This window comes from Salvelinus fontinalis, chromosome 10 (assembly GCF_029448725.1).
Source record: "Salvelinus fontinalis isolate EN_2023a chromosome 10, ASM2944872v1, whole genome shotgun sequence".
Classification (NCBI taxonomy): Eukaryota; Metazoa; Chordata; class Actinopteri; order Salmoniformes; family Salmonidae; genus Salvelinus; species Salvelinus fontinalis.
The window spans coordinates 8,028,608-8,052,614 of NC_074674.1; the positions used below are offsets into that span (position 1 = coordinate 8,028,608).

The 24,007-nt window shown below is 47.9% G+C and overlaps 1 protein-coding gene across 2 annotated transcripts in view; it reads left to right on the top strand.

Annotated features, from left to right (window-relative positions):
• The window catches only part of caln2 (calneuron 2), a 67,736-nt gene extending 49,944 nt beyond the window's left edge, over positions 1 to 17,792 (top strand). For both annotated transcript variants that reach the window (XM_055935616.1, XM_055935615.1), the window contains exons 5-6: positions 7,913 to 8,063; positions 14,783 to 17,792. In XM_055935616.1, the coding sequence (XP_055791591.1) occupies positions 7,913 to 8,063; positions 14,783 to 14,910 (279 nt within the window). In that variant the 3' untranslated portion in view covers positions 14,911 to 17,792. The remainder of the gene's footprint in view (positions 1 to 7,912; positions 8,064 to 14,782) is intronic.
• Positions 17,793 to 24,007: the final 6,215 nt, after the last annotated feature.

Below are 24,007 nucleotides of genomic sequence, written 5' to 3' on the forward strand. Positions count from 1 at the left end.
GACACCTGGGTAGAGAGACACCTGGGTAGAGAGACACCTGGATAGAGAGACACCTGGGTAGAGAGACACCTGGGTAGAGAGACACCGGGATAGAGAGACACCTGGGTAGAGAGACACCTGGGTAGAGAGACACCTAGGTAGAGAGGCACCTGGGGAGAGAGACACCTGGGTAGAGGCACCTGGATAGAGAGACACCTGGGTAGAGAGACACCTGGGGAGAGAGACACCTGGGTAGAGAGGCACCTGGGTAGAGGCACCTGGATAGAGAGACACCTGGGTAGAGAGACACCTGGGGAGAGAGGCACCTGGGTAGAGAGACACCTGGGTAGAGAGACACCTGGGTAGAGAGACACCTGGGTAGAGAGGCACCTGGGTAGAGGCACCTGGATAGAGAGACACCTGGGTAGAGAGACACCTGGGTAGAGAGGCACCTGGGTAGAGTGACACCTGGGGAGAGAGAGACCTGGGTAGAGAGGCACCTGGGTAGAGAGACACCTGGGGAGAGAGGTACCTGGGTAGAGATGCACCTGGGTAGAGAGACACCTGGGTAGAGAGACACCTGGGGAGAGAGACACCTGGGGAGAGAGACACCTGGGTAGAGAGACACCTGGGGAGAGAGACACCTGGGGAGAGAGGTACCTGGGTAGAGAGACACCTGGGTAGAGAGACACCTGGGGAGAGAGACACCTGGGTAGAGAGAACCTAGGTAGAGAGGCACCTGGGAAGAGAGGCACCTGGGTAGAGGCACCTGGATAGAGAGACACCTGGGTAGAGAGACACCTAGGTAGAGAGGCACCTGGGTAGAGAGGCACCTGGGTAGAGGCACCTGGATAGAGAGACACCTGGGTAGAGAGACACCTGGATAGAGAGAAACCTGGGTAGAGAGACACCTGGGTAGAGAGACACCTGGGTAGAGAGGCACCTGGGGAGAGAGACACCTGGGTAGAGGCACCTGGGTAGAGAGACACCTGGGTAGAGAGACACCTGGGTAGAGAGGCGCCTGGGTAGAGTGACACCTGGGTAGAGAGGCACCTGGGTAGAGAGGCACCTGGGTAGAGAGGCACCTGGATAGAGAGACACCTGGATAGAGAGACACCTGGGTAGAGAGACACCTAGGTAGAGAGGCACCTGGGTAGAGAGGCACCTGGGTAGAGGCACCTGGATAGAGAGACACCTGGGTAGAGAGACACCTGGATAGAGAGAAACCTGGGTAGAGAGACACCTGGGGAGAGAGGCACCTGGGGAGAGAGGCACCTGGGGAGAGAGGCACCTGGGTAGAGAGGCACCTGGGTAGAGAGACACCTGGGTAGAGAGACACCTGGGTAGAGTGACACCTGGGTAGAGAGGCACCTGGGTAGAGAGACACCTGGGTAGAGAGACACCTGGGGAGAGAGGCACCTGGGTAGAGAGACACCTGGGTAGAGAGACACCTGGGGAGAGAGACACCTGGGTAGAGAGACACCTAGGTAGAGAGGCACCTGGGAAGAGAGGCACCTGGGAAGAGAGGCACCTGGGTAGAGGCACCTGGGTAGAGAGACACCTAGGTAGAGAGGCACCTGGGTAGAGAGGCACCTGGGTAGAGAGGCACCTGGGTAGAGGCACCTGGGGAGAGAGACACCTGGGGAGAGAAGCACCTGGGTAGAGAGACACCTGGGGAGAGAGACACCTGGGTAGAGAAACACATGGGGAGTAAGACACCTGGGTAGAGAGGCACCTGGTTAGAGAGACACCTGGGGAGAGCGGCACCTGGGTAGAGAGACACCTGGGTAGAGAGGCACCTGGGTAGAGAGACACCTGGGGAGAGAGACACCTGGTAGAGAGACACCTGGGGAGAGAGACACCAGGGTAGAGGCACCTGGGTAGAGAGAGACACCTGGGTAGAGAGAGACCTGGGTAGAGAGAGACCTGGGGAGAGAGACACCTGGGGAGAGAGACACCTGGGGAGAGAGACACCTGGGTAGAGACACCTGGGGAGAGAGACACCTGGGTAGAGAGACACCTGGGGAGAGAGACACCTGGGGAGAGAGACACCTGGGGAGAGAGACACCTGGGTAGAGGCACCTGGATAGAGAGACACCTGGGTAGAGAGACACCTGGGTAGAGGCACCTGGATAGAGAGACACCTGGGTAGAGAGACACCTGGATAGAGAGACACCTGGGTAGAGAGACACCTGGGTAGAGAGACACCTGGATAGAGAGACACCTGGGTAGAGAGACACCTGGGTAGAGAGACACCTAGGTAGAGAGGCACCTGGGGAGAGAGACACTTGGGTAGAGGCACCTGGATAGAGAGACACCTGGGTAGAGAGACACCTGGGGAGAGAGGCACCTGGGTAGAGAGGCACCTGGGTAGAGACACCTGGGTAGAGAGACACCTGGGTAGAGACACCTGGGGAGAGAGACACCTGGGTAGAGAGACACCTGGGTAGAGAGACACCTGGGTAGAGGCACCTGGATAGAGAGACACCTGGGTAGAGAGACACCTGGGTAGAGAGACACCTGGGGAGAGAGGCACCTGGGTAGAGAGACACCTGGGTAGAGAGACACCTGGGTAGAGAGACACCTGGGTAGAGAGACACCTAGGTAGAGAGGCACCTAGGTAGAGAGGCACCTGGGGAGAGAGACACCTGGGTAGAGGCACCTGGATAGAGAGACACCTGGGTAGAGAGACACCTGGGGAGAGAGGCACCTGGGTAGAGAGGCACCTGGATAGAGAGACGCCTGGGTAGAGAGACACCTGGGTTTAGAGGCACCTGGGTAGAGTGACACCTGGGGAGAGAGAGACCTGGGTAGAGAGGCACCTGGGTAGAGAGACACCTGGGGAGTGAGGAACCTGGGTAGAGAGACACCTGGGTAGAGAGACACCTGGGGAGAGAGACACCTGGGTAGAGAGACACCTAGGTAGAGAGGCACCTGGGAAGAGAGGCACCTGGGTAGAGGCACCTGGATAGAGAGACACCTAGGTAGAGAGGCACCTGGGTAGAGAGGCACCTGGGTAGAGGCACCTGGATAGAGAGGCACCTGGGTAGAGAGACACCTGGGTAGAGAGACACCTGGGGAGAGAGGCACCTGGGGAGAGAGACACCTGGGTAGAGAGACACATGGGGAGTAAGACACCTGGGTAGAGAGGCACCTGGGTAGAGGCACCTGGATAGAGAGACACCTGGGTAGAGAGACACCTGGGTAGAGAGACACCTGGATAGAGAGACACCTGGGTAGAGAGACACCTGGGTAGAGAGACACCTGGATAGAGAGACACCTGGATAGAGAGACACCTGGGTAGAGAGACACCTAGGTAGAGAGGCACCTGGGGAGAGAGACACCTGGGTAGAGGCACCTGGATAGAGAGACACCTGGGTAGAGAGACACCTGGGGAGAGAGGCACCTGGGTAGAGAGGCACCTGGGTAGAGGCACCTGGATAGAGAGACACCTGGGTAGAGAGACACCTGGGGAGAGAGGCACCTGGGTAGAGAGGCACCTGGGTAGAGGCACCTGGATAGAGAGACACCTGGGTAGAGAGACACCTGGGTAGAGAGACACCTGGGGAGAGAGGCACCTGGGTAGAGAGGCACCTGGGTAGAGGCACCTGGATAGAGAGACACCTGGGTAGAGAGACACCTGGGGAGAGAGGCACCTGGGTAGAGAGGCACCTGGGTAGAGGCACCTGGGTAGAGAGACACCTAGGTATACCTGCTACTCTCCTCTCCATCACTCCACAGGTATACCTGCTAGTCTCCTCTCCTTCACTCCACAGGTATACCTGCTACTCTCCTCTCATTCACTCCACAGGTATACTTGCTACTCTCCTCTCATTCACTCCACAGATATACCTGCTAGTCTCCTCTCCATCACTCCACAGGTATACCTGCTACTCTCCTCTCCATCACTCCACAGATATACCTGCTACTCTCCTCTCCTTCACTCCACAGGTATACCTGCTACTCTCCTCTTCTTCACTCCACAGGTATACCTGCTACTCGCCTCTCCTTCACTCCACAGGTATACCTGCTATTCTCCTCTCCATCACTCCACAGGTATACCTGCTACTCTCCTCTCCATCACTCCACAGGTATACCTGCTACTCTCCTCTCATTCACTCCACAGGTATACCTGCTACTCTCCTCTCCATCACTCCACAGGTATACCTGCTACTCTCCTCTCCTTCACTCCACAGGTATACCTGCTACTCTCCTCTCCACAGGTATACCTGCTACTCTCCTCTCCTCTCCACAGGTATACCTGCTACTCTCCTCTCCTTCACTCCACAGGTATACCTGCTACTCTCCTCTCCTTCACTCCACAGGTATACCTGCTACTCTCCTCTCCTTCACCCCACAGGTATACCTGCTACTCTCCTCTCGATCCCTCCACAGGTATACCTGCTACTCTCCTCTCATTCACTCCACAGGTATACCTGCTACTCTCCTCTCCTTCACTCCACAGGTATACCTGCTAGTCTCCTCTCCATCACTCCACAGATATACCTGCTACTCTCCTCTCCTTCACTCCACAGGTATACCTGCTACTCTCCTCTCCTTCACCCCACAGGTATACCTGCTACTCTCCTCTCCTTCACCCCATAGGTATACCTACTACTCTCCTCTCCTTCACCCCACAGGTATACCTGCTACTCTCCTCTCTTTCACTCCACAGGTATACCTGCTATTCTCCTCTCATTCACTCCACAGGTATACCTGCTAGTCTCCTCTCCATCACTCCACAGGTATACCTGCTACTCTCCTCTCCTTCACCCCACAGGTATACCTGCTACTCTCCTCTCCATCATTCCACAGGTATACCTGCTACTCTCCTCTCCTTCACTCCACAGGTATACCTGCTACTCTCCTCTCATTCACTCCACAGGTATACCTGCTACTCTCCTCTCATTCACTCCACAGGTATACCTGCTACTCTCCTCTCCTCTCCACAGGTATACCTGCTACTCTCCTCTCCTTCACTCCACAGGTGTACCTGCTACTCTCCTTTCCACAGGTATACCTGCTACTCTCCTCTCCTTCACTCCACAGGTATACCTGCTACTCTCCTCTCCTTCACTCCACAGGTATACCTGCTACTCTCCTCTCATTCACTCCACAGGTATACCTGCTACTCTCCTCTCCTCTCCACAGGTATACCTGCTACTCTCCTCTCCTTCACTCCACAGGTATACCAGCTACTCTCCTCTCATTCACTCCACAGGTATACCTGCTACTCTCCTCTCATTCACTCCACAGGTATACCTGCTACTCTCCTCCATCCCTCCACAGGTATACCTGCTACTCTCCTCTCCTTCACTCCACAGGTATACCTGCTACTCTCCTCTCCTTCACTCCACAGGTATACCTGCTACTCTCCTCTCCTTCACCCCACAGGTATACCTGCTACTCTGCTCTCCTTCACCCCACAGGTATACCTACTACTCTCCTCTCCTTCACCCCACAGGTATACCTGCTACTCTCCTCTCTTTCACTCCACAGGTATACCTGCTATTCTCCTCTCATTCACTCCACAGGTATACCTGCTAGTTTCCTCTCCATCACTCCACAGGTATACCTGCTACTCTCCTCTCCTTCACCCCACAGGTATACCTGCTACTCTCCTCTCCATCATTCCACAGGTATACCTGCTACTCTCCTCTCTTTCACTCCACAGGTATACCTGCTATTCTCCTCTCATTCACTCCACAGGTATACCTGCTAGTCTCCTCTCCATCACTCCACAGGTATACCTGCTACTCTCCTCTCCCTCACCCCACAGGTATACCTGCTACTCTCCTCTCCATCATTCCACAGGTATACCTGCTACTCTCCTCTCCTTCACTCCACAGGTATACCTGCTACTCTCCTCTCATTCACTCCACAGGTATACCTGCTACTCTCCTCTCATTCACTCCACAGGTATACCTGCTACTCTCCTCTCCTCTCCACAGGTATACCTGCTACTCTCCTCTCCTTCACTCCACAGGTATACCAGCTACTCTCCTCTCATTCACTCCACAGGTATACCTGCTACTCTCCTCTCATTCACTCCACAGGTATACCTGCTACTCTCCTCCATCCCTCCACAGGTATACCTGCTACTCTCCTCTCCTTCACTCCACAGGTATACCTGCTACTCTCCTCTCCTTCACTCCACAGGTATACCTGCTACTCTCCTCTCCTTCACCCCACAGGTATACCTGCTACTCTCCTCTCCTTCACCCCACAGGTATACCTACTACTCTCCTCTCCTTCACCCCACAGGTATACCTGCTACTCTCCTCTCTTTCACTCCACAGGTATACCTGCTATTCTCCTCTCATTCACTCCACAGGTATACCTGCTAGTCTCCTCTCCATCACTCCACAGGTATACCTGCTACTCTCCTCTCCTTCACCCCACAGGTATACCTGCTACTCTCCTCTCCATCATTCCACAGGTATACCTGCTACTCTCCTCTCCTTCACTCCACAGGTATACCTGCTACTCTCCTCTCATTCACTCCACAGGTATACCTGCTACTCTCCTCTCATTCACTCCACAGGTATACCTGCTACTCTCCTCTCCTCTCCACAGGTATACCTGCTACTCTCCTCTCCTTCACTCCACAGGTATACCTGCTACTCTACTCTTCTTCACTCCACAGGTGTACCTGCTACTCTCCTTTCCACAGGTATACCTGCTACTCTCCTCTCCTTCACTCCACAGGTATACCTGCTACTCTCCTCTCATTCACTCCACAGGTATACCTGCTACTCTCCTCTCCTCTCCACAGGTATACCTGCTACTCTCCTCTCCTTCACTCCACAGGTATACCAGCTACTCTCCTCTCATTCACTCCACAGGTATACCTGCTACTCTCCTCTCCTTCACTCCACAGGTATACCTGCTACTCTCCTCCATCCCTCCACAGGTATACCTGCTACTCTCCTCTCCTTCACTCCACAGGTATACCTGCTACTCTCCTCTCCTTCACTCCACAGGTATACCTGCTACTCTCCTCTCCTTCACTCCACAGGTATACCTGCTACTCTCCTCTCATTCACTCCACAGGTATACCTGCTACTCTCCTCTCCTCAGGTATACCTGCTACTCTCCTCTCCTTCACTCCACAGGTATACCTGCTACTCTCCTCTCATTCACTCCACAGGTATACCTGCTACTCTCCTCTCCATCCCTCCACAGGTATACCTGCTACTCTCCTCTCATTCACTCCACAGGTATACCTGCTACTCTCCTCTCATTCACTCCACAGGTATACCTGCTACTCTCCTCTCCTCTCCACAGGTATACCTGCTACTCTCCTCTCCTTCACTCCACAGGTATACCTGCTACTCTCCTCTCCACAGGTATACCTGCTACTCTCCTCTCATTCACTCCACAGGTATACCTGCTAGTCTCCTCTCCTTCAGGTCATTCTGTCCACAGTGGCAGGGGAACAAAATATCTCTTTCTCTCTCTCTCCCTCTTTGTTTTTCCCTTTTTCTCTCTTTCACTCTCTCTTTTTTTCTCTCACTCACTCACTCCATCCCTTTCTTTTTCTCTCTCTCTCCTGTTCCCTATCTTTCTTTCTATCTCTCTCCTTTTCTCACTCTCTCCGTATTAGGAAGGGAGGGAGGGAGGGAGGGAGGGAGGGAGGGAGGGAGGGAGGGAGGGAGGGAGGGAGGGAGGGAGGTTGGGGCAGATGCAGAGTAGAACACTCTTAAAAGTAAAATGAATAATACATTTAGAAATGAAAACCTCAGAGACCTCAGACTGACTTTTGATTGGAATGAGACTTGCTCCGCTCAGAGTCATAAATCACTTTCACACACACGCCCGCACACTAACACACACACACACACACACACAAACACACACAAAAATTAGAAAAGAAACCTTTCTATGATTTGACCTTGGTGTGTACCTGCGTCCGTGTGTCTTGCCCCTGCAGTTTGACATGCAGCAGATGTCCCTGGACGAGCTGAAGCAGGTTCTGTTTCACGCATTCCGAGACCACCTGACAATGAAGGACATCGAGAACATCATCATCAACGAAGAGGAGAGCCTCAACGAGACAGGGAACTGCCCCGAGTACGAGGGAGGTGAGAGACGGAGTCGGTGGGGGGGGGGGGGGGGGGGCGACAGAGAGCAGGGTAGAGAGAGGTAAATCCCCTTGAATTGAATTGAATTGAGAGGTGGAGAGAGAGAGAGACACACAGAGAGAGATAATACTAAAAGAGAGAGATGGTAGAGAAAGAAATGGTTAGAGAGAGACACAGTTCAGTATTTAGTATTTTATTGGGATCCCTGATTAGCCGCTAATCTTCCTGGGGTCCAAACAGGAAACAAAACAACAAATAAAATACAGCATATAATATACATAATACTAAATAATATACATAACATACACAATATACGTAATATACATAACATAATATACGTAATATACATAACACTACATAATATACATAATCTCCTGCCTCTGCCTCACGTTTCAGAAACAGGTGATGGCTCCTGCCCTATGAGCCGTTCCGGATCACACAAGCCAAGGATTCGTTCAAGGCCTCTTACCTACATGATACAATACATAACACAGTGCAAATTACAATGCAAGATATATTAAAATGTCTGTGTCTGTTCACAATCCCTGTTTTGTTGTAAGGTGTTCTTTATCTGTTTTTTTTACCTGGATGTATTGCTATCTTGAGTTACCTGGGGTGGCAGACAGTTCCATGTAGTCATGGCTCTATGTATTACTGTGCGTTTCTCAGCCTCTTTTCTGGACCTGGGGACTGTGAAGAGGCCTCTGATTACATGTCATGTGTTGTACAGATCAGTGTCCAAACTGTGTGCCAACTGTTTGAACAGACAGTTCTGTACCTTCAACACATCAACACCTCAACACAAAGACCAATAGTGATACACGTCAATCTCTCCTCAACTTTGAGCCAGGAGAGATTGACATGCATGTTAACCTGTTTGGGCTCCAGGGGCAGTATTGAGTAGCCGGATAAAAGGTGCCCATTTCAAACGGCCTCGTACTCAATTCTTGCTCGTACAATATGCATATTATTATTACTATTGGATAGAAAACACTCTCTAGTTTCTAAAACCATTTGAATTATATCTGTGAGTAAAACAGAACTGATTTTGCAGCAAACTTCCTGACAGGAAGTGGAAAATCTGAAATCGATGCTCTCTTCTAGGGCCTGCCTATAAAGGTCCTTGATATTTATTAGAATACATGCACTTCATACGTATTCCACTAGATGTCGATAGGCAGTGAGAGAAGAAATGGAGTGAATAACTTGATCTGGGGTCGAACAAAAGCTCTTTGTATGACGTGTCACCAGTTTCCTGTTTTCTGGAGAGCGAGTGAAGGGACCTGGATTTGCCTTCTGATAAGCTGTCGTTATGGACGACTAATATCTCCGGCTTTGATTTTATTTGATTCATGTGACAATATCATCGTAAAGTATGTTTTTTCAATATAGTTTTATTGGATTATTGAAATTTATTCGGGACGTTAGGCGTGTTGCGTTGTGTGCCTTTGTTCAGGAAGGAGAGCTTTGCGCTACTTTGCTAGCTTTCTGTGCTAATTGACTGGAGAAGAGGACATTCTAAATCCAAACAACGATTGTTCCCGACAAAGGACCCCTTGTACAACATTCTGATGAAAGATCCTCAAAAGTAGGACTCATTTTATGATGTTATTTCATATATCTGTCGAACATGTTGTACTAGTAGTTTGCGGCCAGGTTTTGGGCACGCTCTCGCCATAACGTAAACTGCATATCGTAATGAAGTTATTTTTTGAATTCTAACACGGCGATTGCATTAAGAACTAGTGTATCTATCATTTCCTATACAACATGTATTTTTTTGTTATGTTCATGAATAGTTATTTGGTAAGAATATGTGAGTGCCAGAAAAATATCCGGACGTTGTGGGAAAAAGATGCTACGTTAGCACAATGTATAACCACTGATTTCAGCTCTAAATATTGTCACGTTCCTGACCGGTTTTCTGTTATTTTGTATGTGTTTGACGGTCAGGGCGTGAGTTTGGGTGGGTAGTCTATGTTGTGTGTTTCTATGTTTGTTAAGGGTGATCTGATATGGCTCTCAATTAGATGCAGGTGGTTTTCATTTCCTCTGATTGAGAGCCATATTAAGGTAGGTGTTTTCACACTGTTTGTTTGTGGGTGGTTGTCTCCTGTGTCTGTGTCTATGTACCACACGGGACTGTTTTCGGTTTGTTTGTTCGTTTGTTTGGTTTATGTAGTCTGTTCCTGTTTCATGCGTTCTTCGTGTCATGTAAGTTCTTATGTTCAGGTGCGTCTACGTCGTTTGTTGTTTTGTAGTTTGTTAAAGTGTTTTCGTGTTTTTTCGTCTTTAATTTAATAAATCATGTCATATCAAGAAGCTGCATTTTGGTTCAATCCCTGTTCCTCCTCTTCGGATGAAGAGGAGGAGGAACGCCGTTACAGAACCACCCACCAAACCAGAACCAAGCAGCGGGACCACGAACTGTGGTCCACGAAACAGGAATCCTGGACATGGGATGAAGTATTGGAGGGAAAAGGACACTGGGCTCACATTGGGGAATATCGCTGCGCTCGTGAGTAGATGGAGGCAGCGAGAGCCCAGGAGCAGTGGTATGAGGAGGCAGCAAAGAGACGTGGCTGGAAGCCGGAGAATCAAGCTCAAAACCGCAGATATGAAGGTACGCAGCTAGCAAGGAAGCCCGAGAAGAAACCCCAAACATTTCTTGGGAGGGGGCTAAGAGGTAGTGGGCCAAGGGCAGGTAGGAGACCTGCGCCCACTTCTCAGGCTAACCGTGGAGAGCGGGAGTATGGGCAGACACCGTGTTACACAGTGGAGCGCACGCACGGTGTCTCCTGTACGTGTTCATAGCCCGGTGCGGGTTATTCCACCTCCCCGCACTGGTAGGGCTAGATTGAGTATTGAGCCGGATGTCATGAAGCCATGGCACCAGCCTTACGCATGGTGTCCCCGGTTCGCCTACATAGCCCTCTGCGGGTTATTCCACCTCCCCGCACTGGTCAGGCGACGGGGAGCATACAACCAGGTAAGGTTGGGCAGGCTCAAGGGAGCCACTACGCCTGCACGGTCCGGTATTTCCGGCGCCACCTCCGCGCCCCAGCCCAGTACCAACAGTGCCTACACCACGCACCAGTCTTCCAGTGCGTTTCCAGTGCCCTGTTCCTCCTCCACGCACTCTCCCTATGGTGCGTGTCTCCAGCCCAGTGCCTCCAGTTCCGGCACCACGCACTAAGCCACCTGTGCGTCTCCAGAGCCCTGTACGCACTGTTCCTTCTCCCCGCACTCGCCCTGAGGTGCGTGCCCTTAGCCCGGTACCACCAGTGCCGGTACCACGCACCAGGCCTATAGTGCGCTTCGAGAGGTCAGTGTGCCCTGTCCCTGCTCCCCGCACTAGCCTGAAGGTGCGTGTCCTTAGCCCGGTGCCTCCAGTTCCGGCCCCACGCACCAGGCCTACAGTGCGCCTCATCCGGCCAGAGCCATCCGTCTCCCCAGCGCCATCTGAGCCATCCGTCTCCCCAGCGCCATCTGAGCCATCCGTCTCCCCAGCGCCATCGGAGCCATCCGTCTCCCCAGCGCCATCTGAGCCATCCGTCTGCCCAGTGCCATCTGAGCCATCCTTCTGCCCAGTGCCATCTGAGCCATCCGTCTCCCCAGCGCCATCTGAGCCATCCGTCTCCCCAGCGCCATCTGAGCCATCCGTCTGCCCAGTGCCGTCTGAGCCATCCGTCTGTCCCAAGCCATTAGAGCCGCCCGTCTGTCCCGAGCCGTCAGAGCCGTTAGTCAGTCAGGAGCCGCTAGAGCCATTCGTCAGTCAGGATCTGCCAGAGCCGCCAACCAGACAGGATCTGCCAGAGCCGCCAACCAGACAGGATCTGCCAGAGCCGCCAACCAGACAGGATCTGCCAGAGCCGCCAACCAGACAGGATCTGCCAGAGCCGCCAACCAGACAGGATCTGCCAGAGCCGCCAACCAGACAGGATCTGCCAGAGCCGCCAGCGAGCCATGAGCGTCCAGTGCCGTCAGCCAGCCATGAGCGTCCAGAGCCGTCAGCCAGCCATGAGCGTCCAGAGCCGTCAGCCAGCCATGAGCGTCTAGAGCCGTCAGCGAGCCATGAGCGTCCAGAGCCGTCAGCCAGCCATGAGCGTCCAGAGTCGCCAGCCAGCCATGAGCAGCCCCTCAGCCCGGAGCTGTTATTTATCCAGAACTGCCCCTCAGTCCAGAGCTGCCCTTCAGTCCGGAGCTGCCCTTCAGTCCGGAGCTGCCCCTCTATCCTGAGCTACCGCTCTATCCTGAGCTACCTCTCTATCCTGAGCTATCCCTCTGTTCTGAGCTACCTTTCTGTCCTGAGCTACCTTGTCCCGGAGCTGTCCTTTATCTTGGTGTTGCCCCTTAAATTGGGTGGGTGGAGTAAGAGGGTGGTCATTCTGAGGGGGAGACGTAAGCTGGGATTGACTATGGTGGGGTGGGGACGTCGCCCTGAGCCTGAGCCACCACCGTGGTTAGACCATGTATTTTTCAGAAATGTTTTATGATGAGTATTTAGGTATTTGACGGTGGTGTCTGTAATTACTCTGGCTGCTTCAGTGCCATTTCTGACGGTAGCTGGGATGGTAGCTGCAATGTAAAACTGATTTATAGCTCAAATATGCACATTTTTCGAACAAAACATAGATTTATTGAATAATATGTTATAAGACTGTCATCTGATGAAGTTGTTTCTTGGTTAGTTTGGTTGGTTCTTGGTTAGTTAGGTTGGTTTTGTGCATGCTACCTGTGCTGTGAAAAATGTCTGTCCTTTTTTGTATTTGGTGGTGAGCTAACATAAATATACGTGTTGTTTTCGCTGTAAAACATTTTAAAAATCGGACACGTTGGCTGGATTCACAAGATGTTTATCTTTTAAACGCTGTATTGGACTTGTTAATGTGTGAAAGTGAAATATTTCTAAAAAATATATTTTGAATTTCGTGCCCTGCACTTGAAGTGGCTGTTGAAGTGGCTGTCATATTGTGCCAACAGTAACTTCGGGCTTGCAGCCATAAGAAGTTAATGTTTACGAAGTTACTGACATTCGCCCTCCGTGTACATCTAAGTGCAATAAGTGCTGCTCTGTTCAGGACCAACTGACACACAGGCTTTATTCAAGGTCAATGGAAGGTCATTAGTAAAAACAGAAAACAATAATGGCCCTAGTCAGCTGCCTTGCGGTACACCACACTCACCAAATTTGCATTAGTTAGCCTTCCATTAAAGAAAACCCTCTGTGTTCTATTAGATAGGTAACTCTCAGAGAGAAAGAAGAGGAAATGAGGAGAGTGAGAGATAATGAAGGAAGGAAGGAGAGAAAGACTGCTCTAGTCTGCCACGGCCAGACAAAGTTTGAGGAAAACAATTGAAGGAGAGAGAGAGAGAGAGAGAGAGAGAGAGCGAGAGAGAGAGAGCCTAGCGGATTAAGAGTGTAGGGCCAGTAACCGAAAGGTTGCTGGTTCGAATCCCTGATCCAACTAGGTGAAAAATCTGCCGATGTGCCCTTGAACAAGGAACTTAACTGTAGTTCGTCTTGTCACTCTGGATAGGATAAATGACTAAAATGTAAATGTAGAGAGCGAGATGAAGAGATTCCAGTAAATGAGCGAAGGAGAGAAAAGGAGGGTCTGGGAGAGAAGATAATGGAAGAGAAACAGGAGTGGAGTGAAGAGGGGAAGGGAGAGAGAGAAGAAAACAAAGGTTATCTTCCTCTCCTTCTGCCCTCTCCCTCAATCCTTTCTATCTCTCTCTCTCCCTTCCTCTCCTTCTGCCCTCTCCCTCAATCCTTCCTATCTCTCTCTCTCCCTTCCTCTCCTTCTGCCCTCTCCCTCAAATCTCTCTCTCTCCCTTCCTCTCCTTCTGCCCTCTCCCTCAATCCTTCCTATATCTCTCTCTCTCTCCCTTCCTCTCCTTCTGCCAACTCCTTCAATGCTTCCTATCTCTCTCTCTCCCTACCTCTCCTTCTGCCCTCTCCCTCCAGCCTTCCTATCTCTCTCTCTCCCTTCCTCTCCTTCTGCCCTCACCCTCCATCCTTCCTATCTCTCTCTCTCCCTTCCTCTCACGTCTCTATCCTCCTACCCTTTCTTCTTCCTTCTCTTTCTCCGACCCTGTGGGAATTCCGTCCGTCCTACTCCATTAGACACATCTGTGTGTGTCTGGGCTGCTCCAGGCTGGTGTCTGGTCTGCTCCAGGCTGATGTCTGGGCTGCTCCAGGCTGGTGTCTGGGCTGCTCCAGGCTGGTGTCTGGGCTGCTCCAGGCTGATGTCTGGGCTGCTCCAGGCTGGTGTCTGGGCTGCTCCAGGCTGGTGTCTGGGCTGCTCCAGGCTGGTTTCTGGGCTGCTCCAGGCTGGTGTCTGGGCTGCTCCAGGCTGGTGTCTGGGTTATTGGTGATGTTTGTGATGTTAACAAACATAGACAAAGGGAACCTATTGTTCATGTCTTCAGTTACATGACTCTTTTCTCCCAAAGAAAAAGTCTCTGGAAAAGGAAAGAGGAGAGCAGACTTCGTCCTCTTTAGTCTTTGGTTTTCAGTTATGTTTTCTCTGAGGGAACTCAGCGCAGAAAGTTTATTTGACCAGTTTGTGATGTTACCAGCATGGGGAATGGGAGGGGAGGCATAATATGAAATTATCATAATTTGATGTAATAAGTGACTAAATAAGTTGTACTTCTATTTTTCTCCTCTTCCCCTCCTCCTCTTCTCTCCTCTCATCTCTTCTCTTATTCAGTCCATCCTAAGAAGAAGAACAGACAGACATGCGTGAGGAAGAGCCTGATCTGCGCCTTTGCCATGGCCTTCATCATCAGTGTCATGCTCATCGCGGCCAATCAGATGCTGCGGAACGGCATGGAGTAAGCCAATCACACTGTGAGCCTGGGGAGTGGGCCTTACAGTTATTTGACCTCAATTTCTCTCTCTGCAGCAAAAACAGAAAGACAGACCAGCCAGAACCCAAACACCTCTGTGAAGGACAACTATCTGTTATTTTAATGACGTTTGTTTTGATTTATATCATGAACAGTAAACAGACAAGAGAGTGCAAGTACTGAAGGACGCACATGGAAAATGTCATTTTCAGTGGAAAAAAGACAAATCAAATCAAAGACACTAGGAGGAATTTGATGAACAGACTGGACATGATACAAAGCAATCTTTTATATTTTGTGGGCATAAAGGGATTCCTTTCATTTCTGTATCAGAGAAGGCCACCCCTTTAAGAATGATTTTCTAACCACCCCTTTAAAATAAATGTTTGTTTTTTACCTCCTATTTAAAAGATCAATTGTCTAATCAAAAGCAATGTATTGAACATGCATCAGGTGCTTTGAGCCATTCCTAATTTTGAACTGAACTTTTGGTTCTGGGTTTACTTCAGGAGGGCAACATTACCTGACTGGCGCTCCTGCTGTTTAATGTTATAAACTGTATCTAAATGTGTTAATCTGTTCTTTTTTATTATTATTCTACTATCTTATATTTACATTTTATAGTCACTCACCTGGGGACATTATACCAATGTATTTTTACACTGTAACAGAGATGGTTGGCGACTTGAGGACAAACTCGTGTTAGCTCCCAGAACAAACCCCTAGGCTTTAGCTCAGCTGACTTCCATAGTCTGAAGTCACATAGGCATCATTCTACACCTGACATTCACCCACTCCCAATGTCCCTACAGTATAGTCGACTGTCTGTCTGTCTCTATGTCTGTCTGTATGCACTGCATGTGACTCTGTGGATATTTAAAGGCACTGTATGTATGTACAGTATTTACCGTATGTCGTGTCACTCTACGTGTCCATAGGGCGGTGTTCTGTGTATGATCAACTGTCCCCAAAGGCTTGGAACATGAACCACCTGGCCTTCTAGGTCCATGAATAATAAGGTTGTGGTCTGAAATGTCTTTGACCAGGCCATGTAAGATTGCTTTTCATTCCAGAAAGTTGTTGTTTTCTCCCCTCATCCCACGTTCACTCGCCTTCACAGATCTGACTGGATGGATGAAAGCAACATGGTGGAAAGTCCACCTCCTATTCAATCTGACTGGATGGATGAAAGCAACATGGTGGAAAGTCCACCTCCTATCCAATCTGACTGGATGGATGGATGAAAGCAACATGGTGGAAAGTCCACCTCCTATCCAATCTGACTGGATGGATGGATGAAAGCAACATGGTGGAAAGTCCACCTCCTATTCAATCTGACTGGATGGATGGATGAAAGCAACATGGTGGAAAGTCCACCTCCTATCCAATCTGACTGGATGGATGAAAGCAACATGGTGGAAAGTCCAGCACCAATCCAATCTGAAGGCTTGTTTTCTTGACACCTACTGTACCAGAGCCCATATTCCCAAAGCATCTCAGAGTATGAAGACTGATCGAGGATCAGTTTTCCCTTTTAAATCATAATCATTAAGATGATATAGACAGGGAGGTGGTGCTGATCCTAGACTGAATACCAGTCAGATGTTTTAGATCTGTGAGACGGACTAGGGGAGTGAACGAGCGAGGGCAGAGGAAGAGAAGCAACCTGTTATGATGAACTACACGCTCAGACCTGGACAGATCAAATATTTATACTAAAATATATATTCCATTACTTCTACATCAATATGCATGTAGCTGCTATTTTAGTATTCCTTTCCTTTTAAAGGATGAAGGTCCAAATCAATTCAACCTTTCCTATGGCCTTGATTTTAAATGTGTGTACTGTGTGTATGAACTACTGTCACATTTTACTTTCAGATTTATACTGAATTCTCTATTTATTCCAGCTATTAATCAAATCAGAATGCAGAGGGGGAAATTTGGTCATAAATATGCAAATACAAGGTCACGTGGCCATAATCACCACCGAGCTGTTTCATCTCTTTTGCACTGCTTGTCATAGGACTGCATGACTCACTGAGGCCTGGGGCCACGTGTATCAAACATCTCTGAGGAGGAGGAGAGGCTGATCTATGGACAGGATGGAGCTGATCAGTACTGCCACTCTGAAGTACATACTGTTCTTCACACAGTAACGTGTTCAAGTCAAAGTATATTCGTTTGCAGAGGTCTTTTCATTGTTGAAATGTTTTCACTCTCAATACCACATGTTTAGGCTACTATAATGTATAGATATTTTTTGGCCATGTAGTGTAGTTCTTCACACTGAAAATCATCTCGCTGTCTCAGATATCTAAATATATTTATATGTGATTGCAAAGGAACATTCTGGCCAATTGGTATAGTAGTCTATTATTGTTATAAGCCATTATGGTCCGTGACACCAGCATCTAATCGTAATGTGTATCTATATTAGTCATGTTTTTAATATTGTAAATGTTTCTGTCATGTCTTTTCCAACCTGGTAAAGGGGATGTACTTGGGCTAAGAGAGAGCGTCTATAACCAGCACTGGTGGTTTGGAGACCTGTGGTTTTGCGATCAGTGGAGGCTGGTGGGAGGAGCTATAGAAGGACAGGCTCATTTTAATGTCTGGAATGGAATAAATGGAACAGAGTCAAACATTTGGTTTGCATATGTTTGATACCGTTACATTTATTCCATTCAAGCCATTACAATGAGTCCACCCTCCTACAGCTCCTCCCACCAGCCTCCATTGTTTGAGATTATATAAATGTCAAAAAAATGTGTTTATGGATTGCACAGAGAGAAATCTACAGAGAAAGAAAAACAGCAATATTAATGATGGTAACATACAAATAAAGATATGTAGTCTGTATAAACATAATCAACCTGTGGTTATGCAATAAAATCTTTTTTTATATATAGAAACAAAAAAAAGTTCTGTTTTTCTAGTGAATGAATAGACCACTTCCCAATAGTCATGTTTTACGTGTATACCTTTCTTGTCTCCTGGGTGGCGCAGTGGTCTAGGGCACTGCATCGCAGTGCTAGCTGCGCCACCAGAGTCTCTGGGTTCACGCCCAGGCTCTGTCGCAGCCGGCCGCAACCGGGAGGTCCATGGGGCGACGCACAATTGGCATAGCATCGTCCGGGTTAGGGGTTAGGGAGGGATTGGCCGGTAGGGATATCCTTGTCTCAGTATGTAAAAAAAAAAAAAAAAAAAAAATGTAATAAAATGTATGCACTCTACTGTAAGTCGCTCCGGATAAGAGCGTCTGCTAAATGACTAAAATGTAAATTAACTTGGCCACTGTGTGGCAGCAGTGAGCTGCATCTGACAGCGCTATAGATAAATTAACCATTATACTGTACCTGTTTTAAGCCGCATTTACACGTTGCACTAACATGTGAGTTTAGTGATCTGATAAATATGATTCAATTACTATCTAATCAAAGTTTGCCAAGTCTACATGTTCTATTAAAATAGCTGTGTTAACACAGCCAGACCAATTCAGATATTTTTTTGACTAATTGGTATTTTGACCAATCAGATCAGTTCTGAAAAAGATCTGATGTGATTGGGCAAAAGACCAATTAGTGGAAAAAAATATCAGAACTGGGCTGTCTGTGTAAAAGTAGTTTGCAATTTATTTGACAGATATTCTTTCAAAATAATATGAATTTATGTATTTTAAGAAAATTACTGTTGACATAAATCAATGGTACTACCTATCAATGATGTAAGAGGACGGTATAAATGATGATTTAAATTGTTTGACCATCCAGATCTATTTACACTTGCTTGATATCCAGACACAATGCGTTCCTGACTACTTTTGGAGGTGGTCAGAAACATCTGATCACAATCAGATCACAATGCATCTTGGAATCGTCGACACTTGTGGGCACTAGCAGAATGTGGACACAATCAGGACAAAGGGCACCGGGTATAAACGGGGCTTAAGTGTTGTGTGGAAAGGCTATGGCTACCAGCTTTCATCTGGCCATTTTTCAGAAAGTATTCAGACCCCTTGACTTTTTCCACATTTTGTTACGTTACAGCCCTATTCTAAAATGGATTAAATTGTTTGTTTTTCCACATCAATCAACACACAATATCCCATAATGCCAAAGCAAAAATAGGTTTTTAGAATTTTTTGCAAATGTATTGAAAAAGGAAAAACCTGAAATGTTATATTTACGTAAGTATTCATACCCTTTAGTCAGTACTTTGTTGAAGCACCTTTGCAGCGATTACAGCTTCAAGTCTTCCTGGATATGACGCTACGAGCTTGGCACACCTGTATTTGGGGAATTTCTCCCATTCTTCTTCTTCAATTTTCAGGTCTCTCCAGATCCAGTTCAAGTCTGAGCTCTGGCTTGGCCACTCAAGGACATTCAGAGACTTGTCCAAAGCCACTCCTGCATTGTCTTGGCTGTGTGCTTAGGGTTGTTGTCCTGCTGGAAGGTAAATGTTCGCCACAGTCTGATGTCCTGAGCGCTCTGGAGCAGGTTTTCATCAAGGATCTCTCTGTACTTTGCTCCGTTCATCTTTCCCTTTGATCCTGACTAGTCTCCCAGTCTCTTCCACTGAAAAACATCCCCACAGCATAATGTTGCCACCACCATGCTTCACCGTAGGGATGGTGCCAGGTTTCCTCCAGACGTGACGCTTGGCATTCTTTATTTAACCAGGTAGGCTAGTTGATAACAAGTTCATATTTGCAACTGCGACCTGGCCAAGATAAAGCAAAGCAGTTTGACACATGCAACAACACATAGTTACACATGGAATAAACAAACATACAATCAATAATACAGTATAAAAAATCTATATACAGCATGTGCAAATTAGGCAGGATAAGGGAGGTAAGGCAATAAATAGGCCATGGTGGCGAAGTAATTACAATTTAGCAATTAAACACTGGAATGGTAGAATGTGCAGAAGATTAAGGTGCAAGTTGCGGTGTCTGGTTTCCTCCAGAGGTGGCGCTTGGCATTCTTGGTTTCATCAGGCCAGAGAATCTTGTTTCTCATGATCTAAGAATCCTTTAGGTGCCTTTTGGCAAACTCCAAGCTGGCTGTCATGTTCCTTTTAGTGAGGAGTGGCTTCGGTCTGGCCACTCTACCATGAAGGCCTGATTGGTGGAGTGCTGCAGAGATGATTGTCCTTCTGGAAGGTTATCCCATCTCCACAGAGGAACTCTGGAGCTCTGTCAGAATGATGGAGACAACTGTGTTCTTGGGGACCTTCAATGCTGCAGAAATGTTTTGGTACCCTCCCCCAGATCTGTGCCTCGACATAATCCTGTCTCTGAGAATTCCTTCGACCTCATGGCTTGTTTTTTGCTCTGGCATGCACTGTCAACTGTTGGACCTTTATATAGACAGGTATGTGCCTTTCCAAGTTATTATATATATTTTTTAAAAGTAACCTTAATTTAACCAGGCAAGTCAGTTAAGAATAAATTCTTATTTACTCTGCTCAAAAAATAAAGGGAACACTTAAACAACACAATGTAACTCCAAGTCAATCACACTTCTGTGAAATCAAACTGTCCACTTAGGAAGCAACACTGATTGACAATAAATTTCACATGCTGTTGTGCAAATGGAATAGACAAAAGGTGGAAATTATAGGCAATTAGTAAGACACCCCCCAAAAAGGAATGGTTCTGCAGGTGGTGACCACAGACCACTTCTCAGTTCCTATGCTTCCTGGCTGATGTTTTGGTCACTTTTGAATGCTGGTGGTGCTTTCACTCTAGTGGTAGAATGAGACGGAGTCTACAACCCACACAAGTGGCTCAGGTAGTGCAGTTCATCCAGGATGGCACATCAATGCGAGCTGTGGCAAAAAGATTTGCTGTGTCTGTCAGCGTAGTGTCCAGAGCATGGAGGCGCTACCAGAAGACAGGCCAGTACATCAGGAGACGTGAAGGAGGCCGTAGGAGGGCAACAACCCAGCAGCAGGACCGCTACCTCCGCCTTTGTGCAAGGAGGTGCACTGCCAGAGCCCTGCAAAATGACCTCCAGCAGGCCACAAATGTGCATGTGTCAGCATATGGTCTCACAAGGGGTCTGAGGATCTCATCTTGGTACCTAATGGAAGTCAGGCTACCTCTGGCGAGCACATGGAGGGCTGTGCGGCCCCACAAAGAAATGCCACCCCACACCATGACTGACCCACCGCCAAACTGGTCATGCTGGAGGATGTTGCAGGCAGCAGAACGTTTTCCACGGCGTCTCCAGACTCTGTCACATGTGCTCATGTGCTCAGTGTGAACCTGCTTTCATCTGTGAAGAGCACAGGGCGCCAGTAGAGAATTTGCCAATCTTGGTGTTCTCTGGCAAATGCCAAACGTCCTGCATGGTGTTGGGCTGTAAGCACAACCCCCACCTGTGGACGTCAGGCCCTCATACCACCCTCATGGAGTCTGTTTCTGACCGTTTGAGCAGACACATGCACATTTGTGGCCTGCTGGAGGTCATTTTTCAGGGCTCTGGCAGGTTGACTCCAATCAAGTTGTAGAAACATCTCAAAGATGATCAATGGAAACAGGATGCACCGGAGGTCAATTTCGAGTTTCATAGCAAAGGGTCTGAATACTTATGTAAATAAAGTATTTCTGTATAAAAAAAATGATAAACCTGTTTACACTTGTCATTATGGGGTATTGTGTGTAGAATGATGAAAGGGGGAAAATTTGTTTCATCCATTTTGGAATAAGGCTGTAACCAGCGGCGATGTAAATCTTGGAGGTGCAAAAAAATACATATAAAAATAATAATATCCCACCAAAGCCACAACACAACACTAAACAATACATTCATGTCACTATAACGGTGACAAACGTTGCACACAAACTGTTAGGGCCGACATAAAGCTGTCCCAACAGCAGAGTCCTAGCAGCAGTCCCGACACCTTACCACTGCTACACTTGGTTATCAGCGAAACCTTGTCTGGCAGCGAAACAGTTCATACAGCCCCATTTACTGCTTTAAAAAAAAAACATAGCTGATGTGGCTGACTTGTGGTTTCTCCTGACAACTGACATGTACAAACTATGGCATAAGGGAACAACGAGCAGATAAGAGGCAATTCGTAATTTGGATTAAGACATTAATGAGTGAGCACGGATGTAGTCAACATAAATATTTGTTCTGCACTTTTCAAATGTGCAGCGACAGAGTTCTCCCTGTACAGTGTTCTCCCTGTACAGTGTTCTCCCTGTACACCAAGTTCAGAACCGTAGGATAAATAAAGGGACATATAAGCAGACAATGAAAGCTCTTACAATATTCGATGATTACATTTCTCTACAACAGGCTATAGGCTGCATGTGCACGAGCACCACCAAGTCAGAACAGTAGGTCAAATTAACAGGGGATAACAGACCAAATTATTAGCGTGAGGCAGATGGGCTACTAACAGCTTTTACACAACATACACTTAGTATTACTTTCTTAGCTACAGTATAAATACAGTGGCTCGCGAAAGTATTCACCCCCCGTGGCATTTTTCCTATTTTGTTGCCTTACAACCTGGAATTCCAATAGATTTTTGGGGGGTTTGTATCAGTTGATTTACACAACATGCCTACCACTTTGAAGATGCAAAATATATTTTTTGTGAAACAAACAACAAATAAGAACCCCCAAAAAGAAAACTTGAGCGTGCATAACTATTCATCCTCCCCAAAGTCAATACTTTGTAGAGCCACCTTTTACAACAAAAGCACATCTAGCCACTTGGATTTTTGCCCATTCCTCAAGGCAAAACTGCCCCAGATCCTTCAAGTTGGATGCATTTCGCTGGTGTACAGCAGTCATACCACAGATTCACAATTAGATTGAGGTCTGGGCTTTGACTAGGCCATTCCAAGACATTTAAATGTTTCCCCTTAAACCACTCGAGTGTTGCTTTAGCAGAATGCTTAGGGTCATTGTCCTGCTGGAAGGTGAACCTCCGTCCCAGTCTTAAATCTCTTGAAGACTGAAACAGGTTCCCCTCAAGAATTTCCCTGCTTTTAGCGCCATCCATCATTCCTTCAATTCTGACCAGTTTCCCAGTCCCTGCCAATGAAAAACATTGGTATGGTATTCTCGGGGTGATGAGAGGTGTTGGGTTTGCACCAGATATAGCGTTTTCCTTAATGGCCAAATAGCCATTTTTAGTCTCATCTGACCAGAGTACCTTCTTCCATATGTTTGGGGAGTCTCCCACATGCCTTTTGGCGAACACCAAATGTTTTTTTCTGGCCACTCTTCCGTAAAGCCCAGCTCTGTGGGGTATACGGCTTAAAGTGGTCCTATGGACAGATACTCCAATCTCCACTGTGGAGCTTTGTAGCTCCTTCAGGGTTATCTTTGGTCTCTTGATTGCCCCTCTGATTAATGCCCTCCTTGCCTGGTCTGTGAGTTTTGGTGGACGGCCCTCTCTTGGCAGGTTTGTTGTGGTACCGTATTCTTTCCATTTTTTAATAATGGATTTAATGGTGCTCCGTGGGCTGTTCAAAGTTCCATATATTTTTTTATAACCCAACCCTGATCTGTACTTCTCCACAACTTTGTCCCAGACCTGTTTAGAATGCTCCTTGGTCTTCATAGTGCCGCTTGCTTGGTGGTGCCCCTTGCTTAGTGGTGTTGCAGACTCTGGGGCCTTTCAGAACAGGTGTATACAGTGGGGAGAACAAGTATTTGATACACTGCCGATTTTGCAGGTTTTCCTACTTACAAAGCATGTAGAGGTCTGTAATTTTTATCATCGGTACACTTCAACTGTGAGAGACGGAATCTAAAACAAAAATCCAGAAAATCACATTGTATGATTTTTAAGTAATTAATTTGCATTTAATTGCATGACATAAGTATTTGATACATCAGAAAAGCAGAACTTAATATTTGGTACAGAAACCTTTGTTTGCAATTACAGAGATCATACGTTTCCTGTAGTTCTTGACCAGGTTTGCACACACTGCAGCAGGGATTTTGGCCCACTCCTCCATACAGACCTTCTCCAGATCCTTCAGGTTTCGGGGCTGTCGCTGGGCAATACGGACTTTCAGCTCCCTCCAAAGATTTTCTATTGGGTTCAGG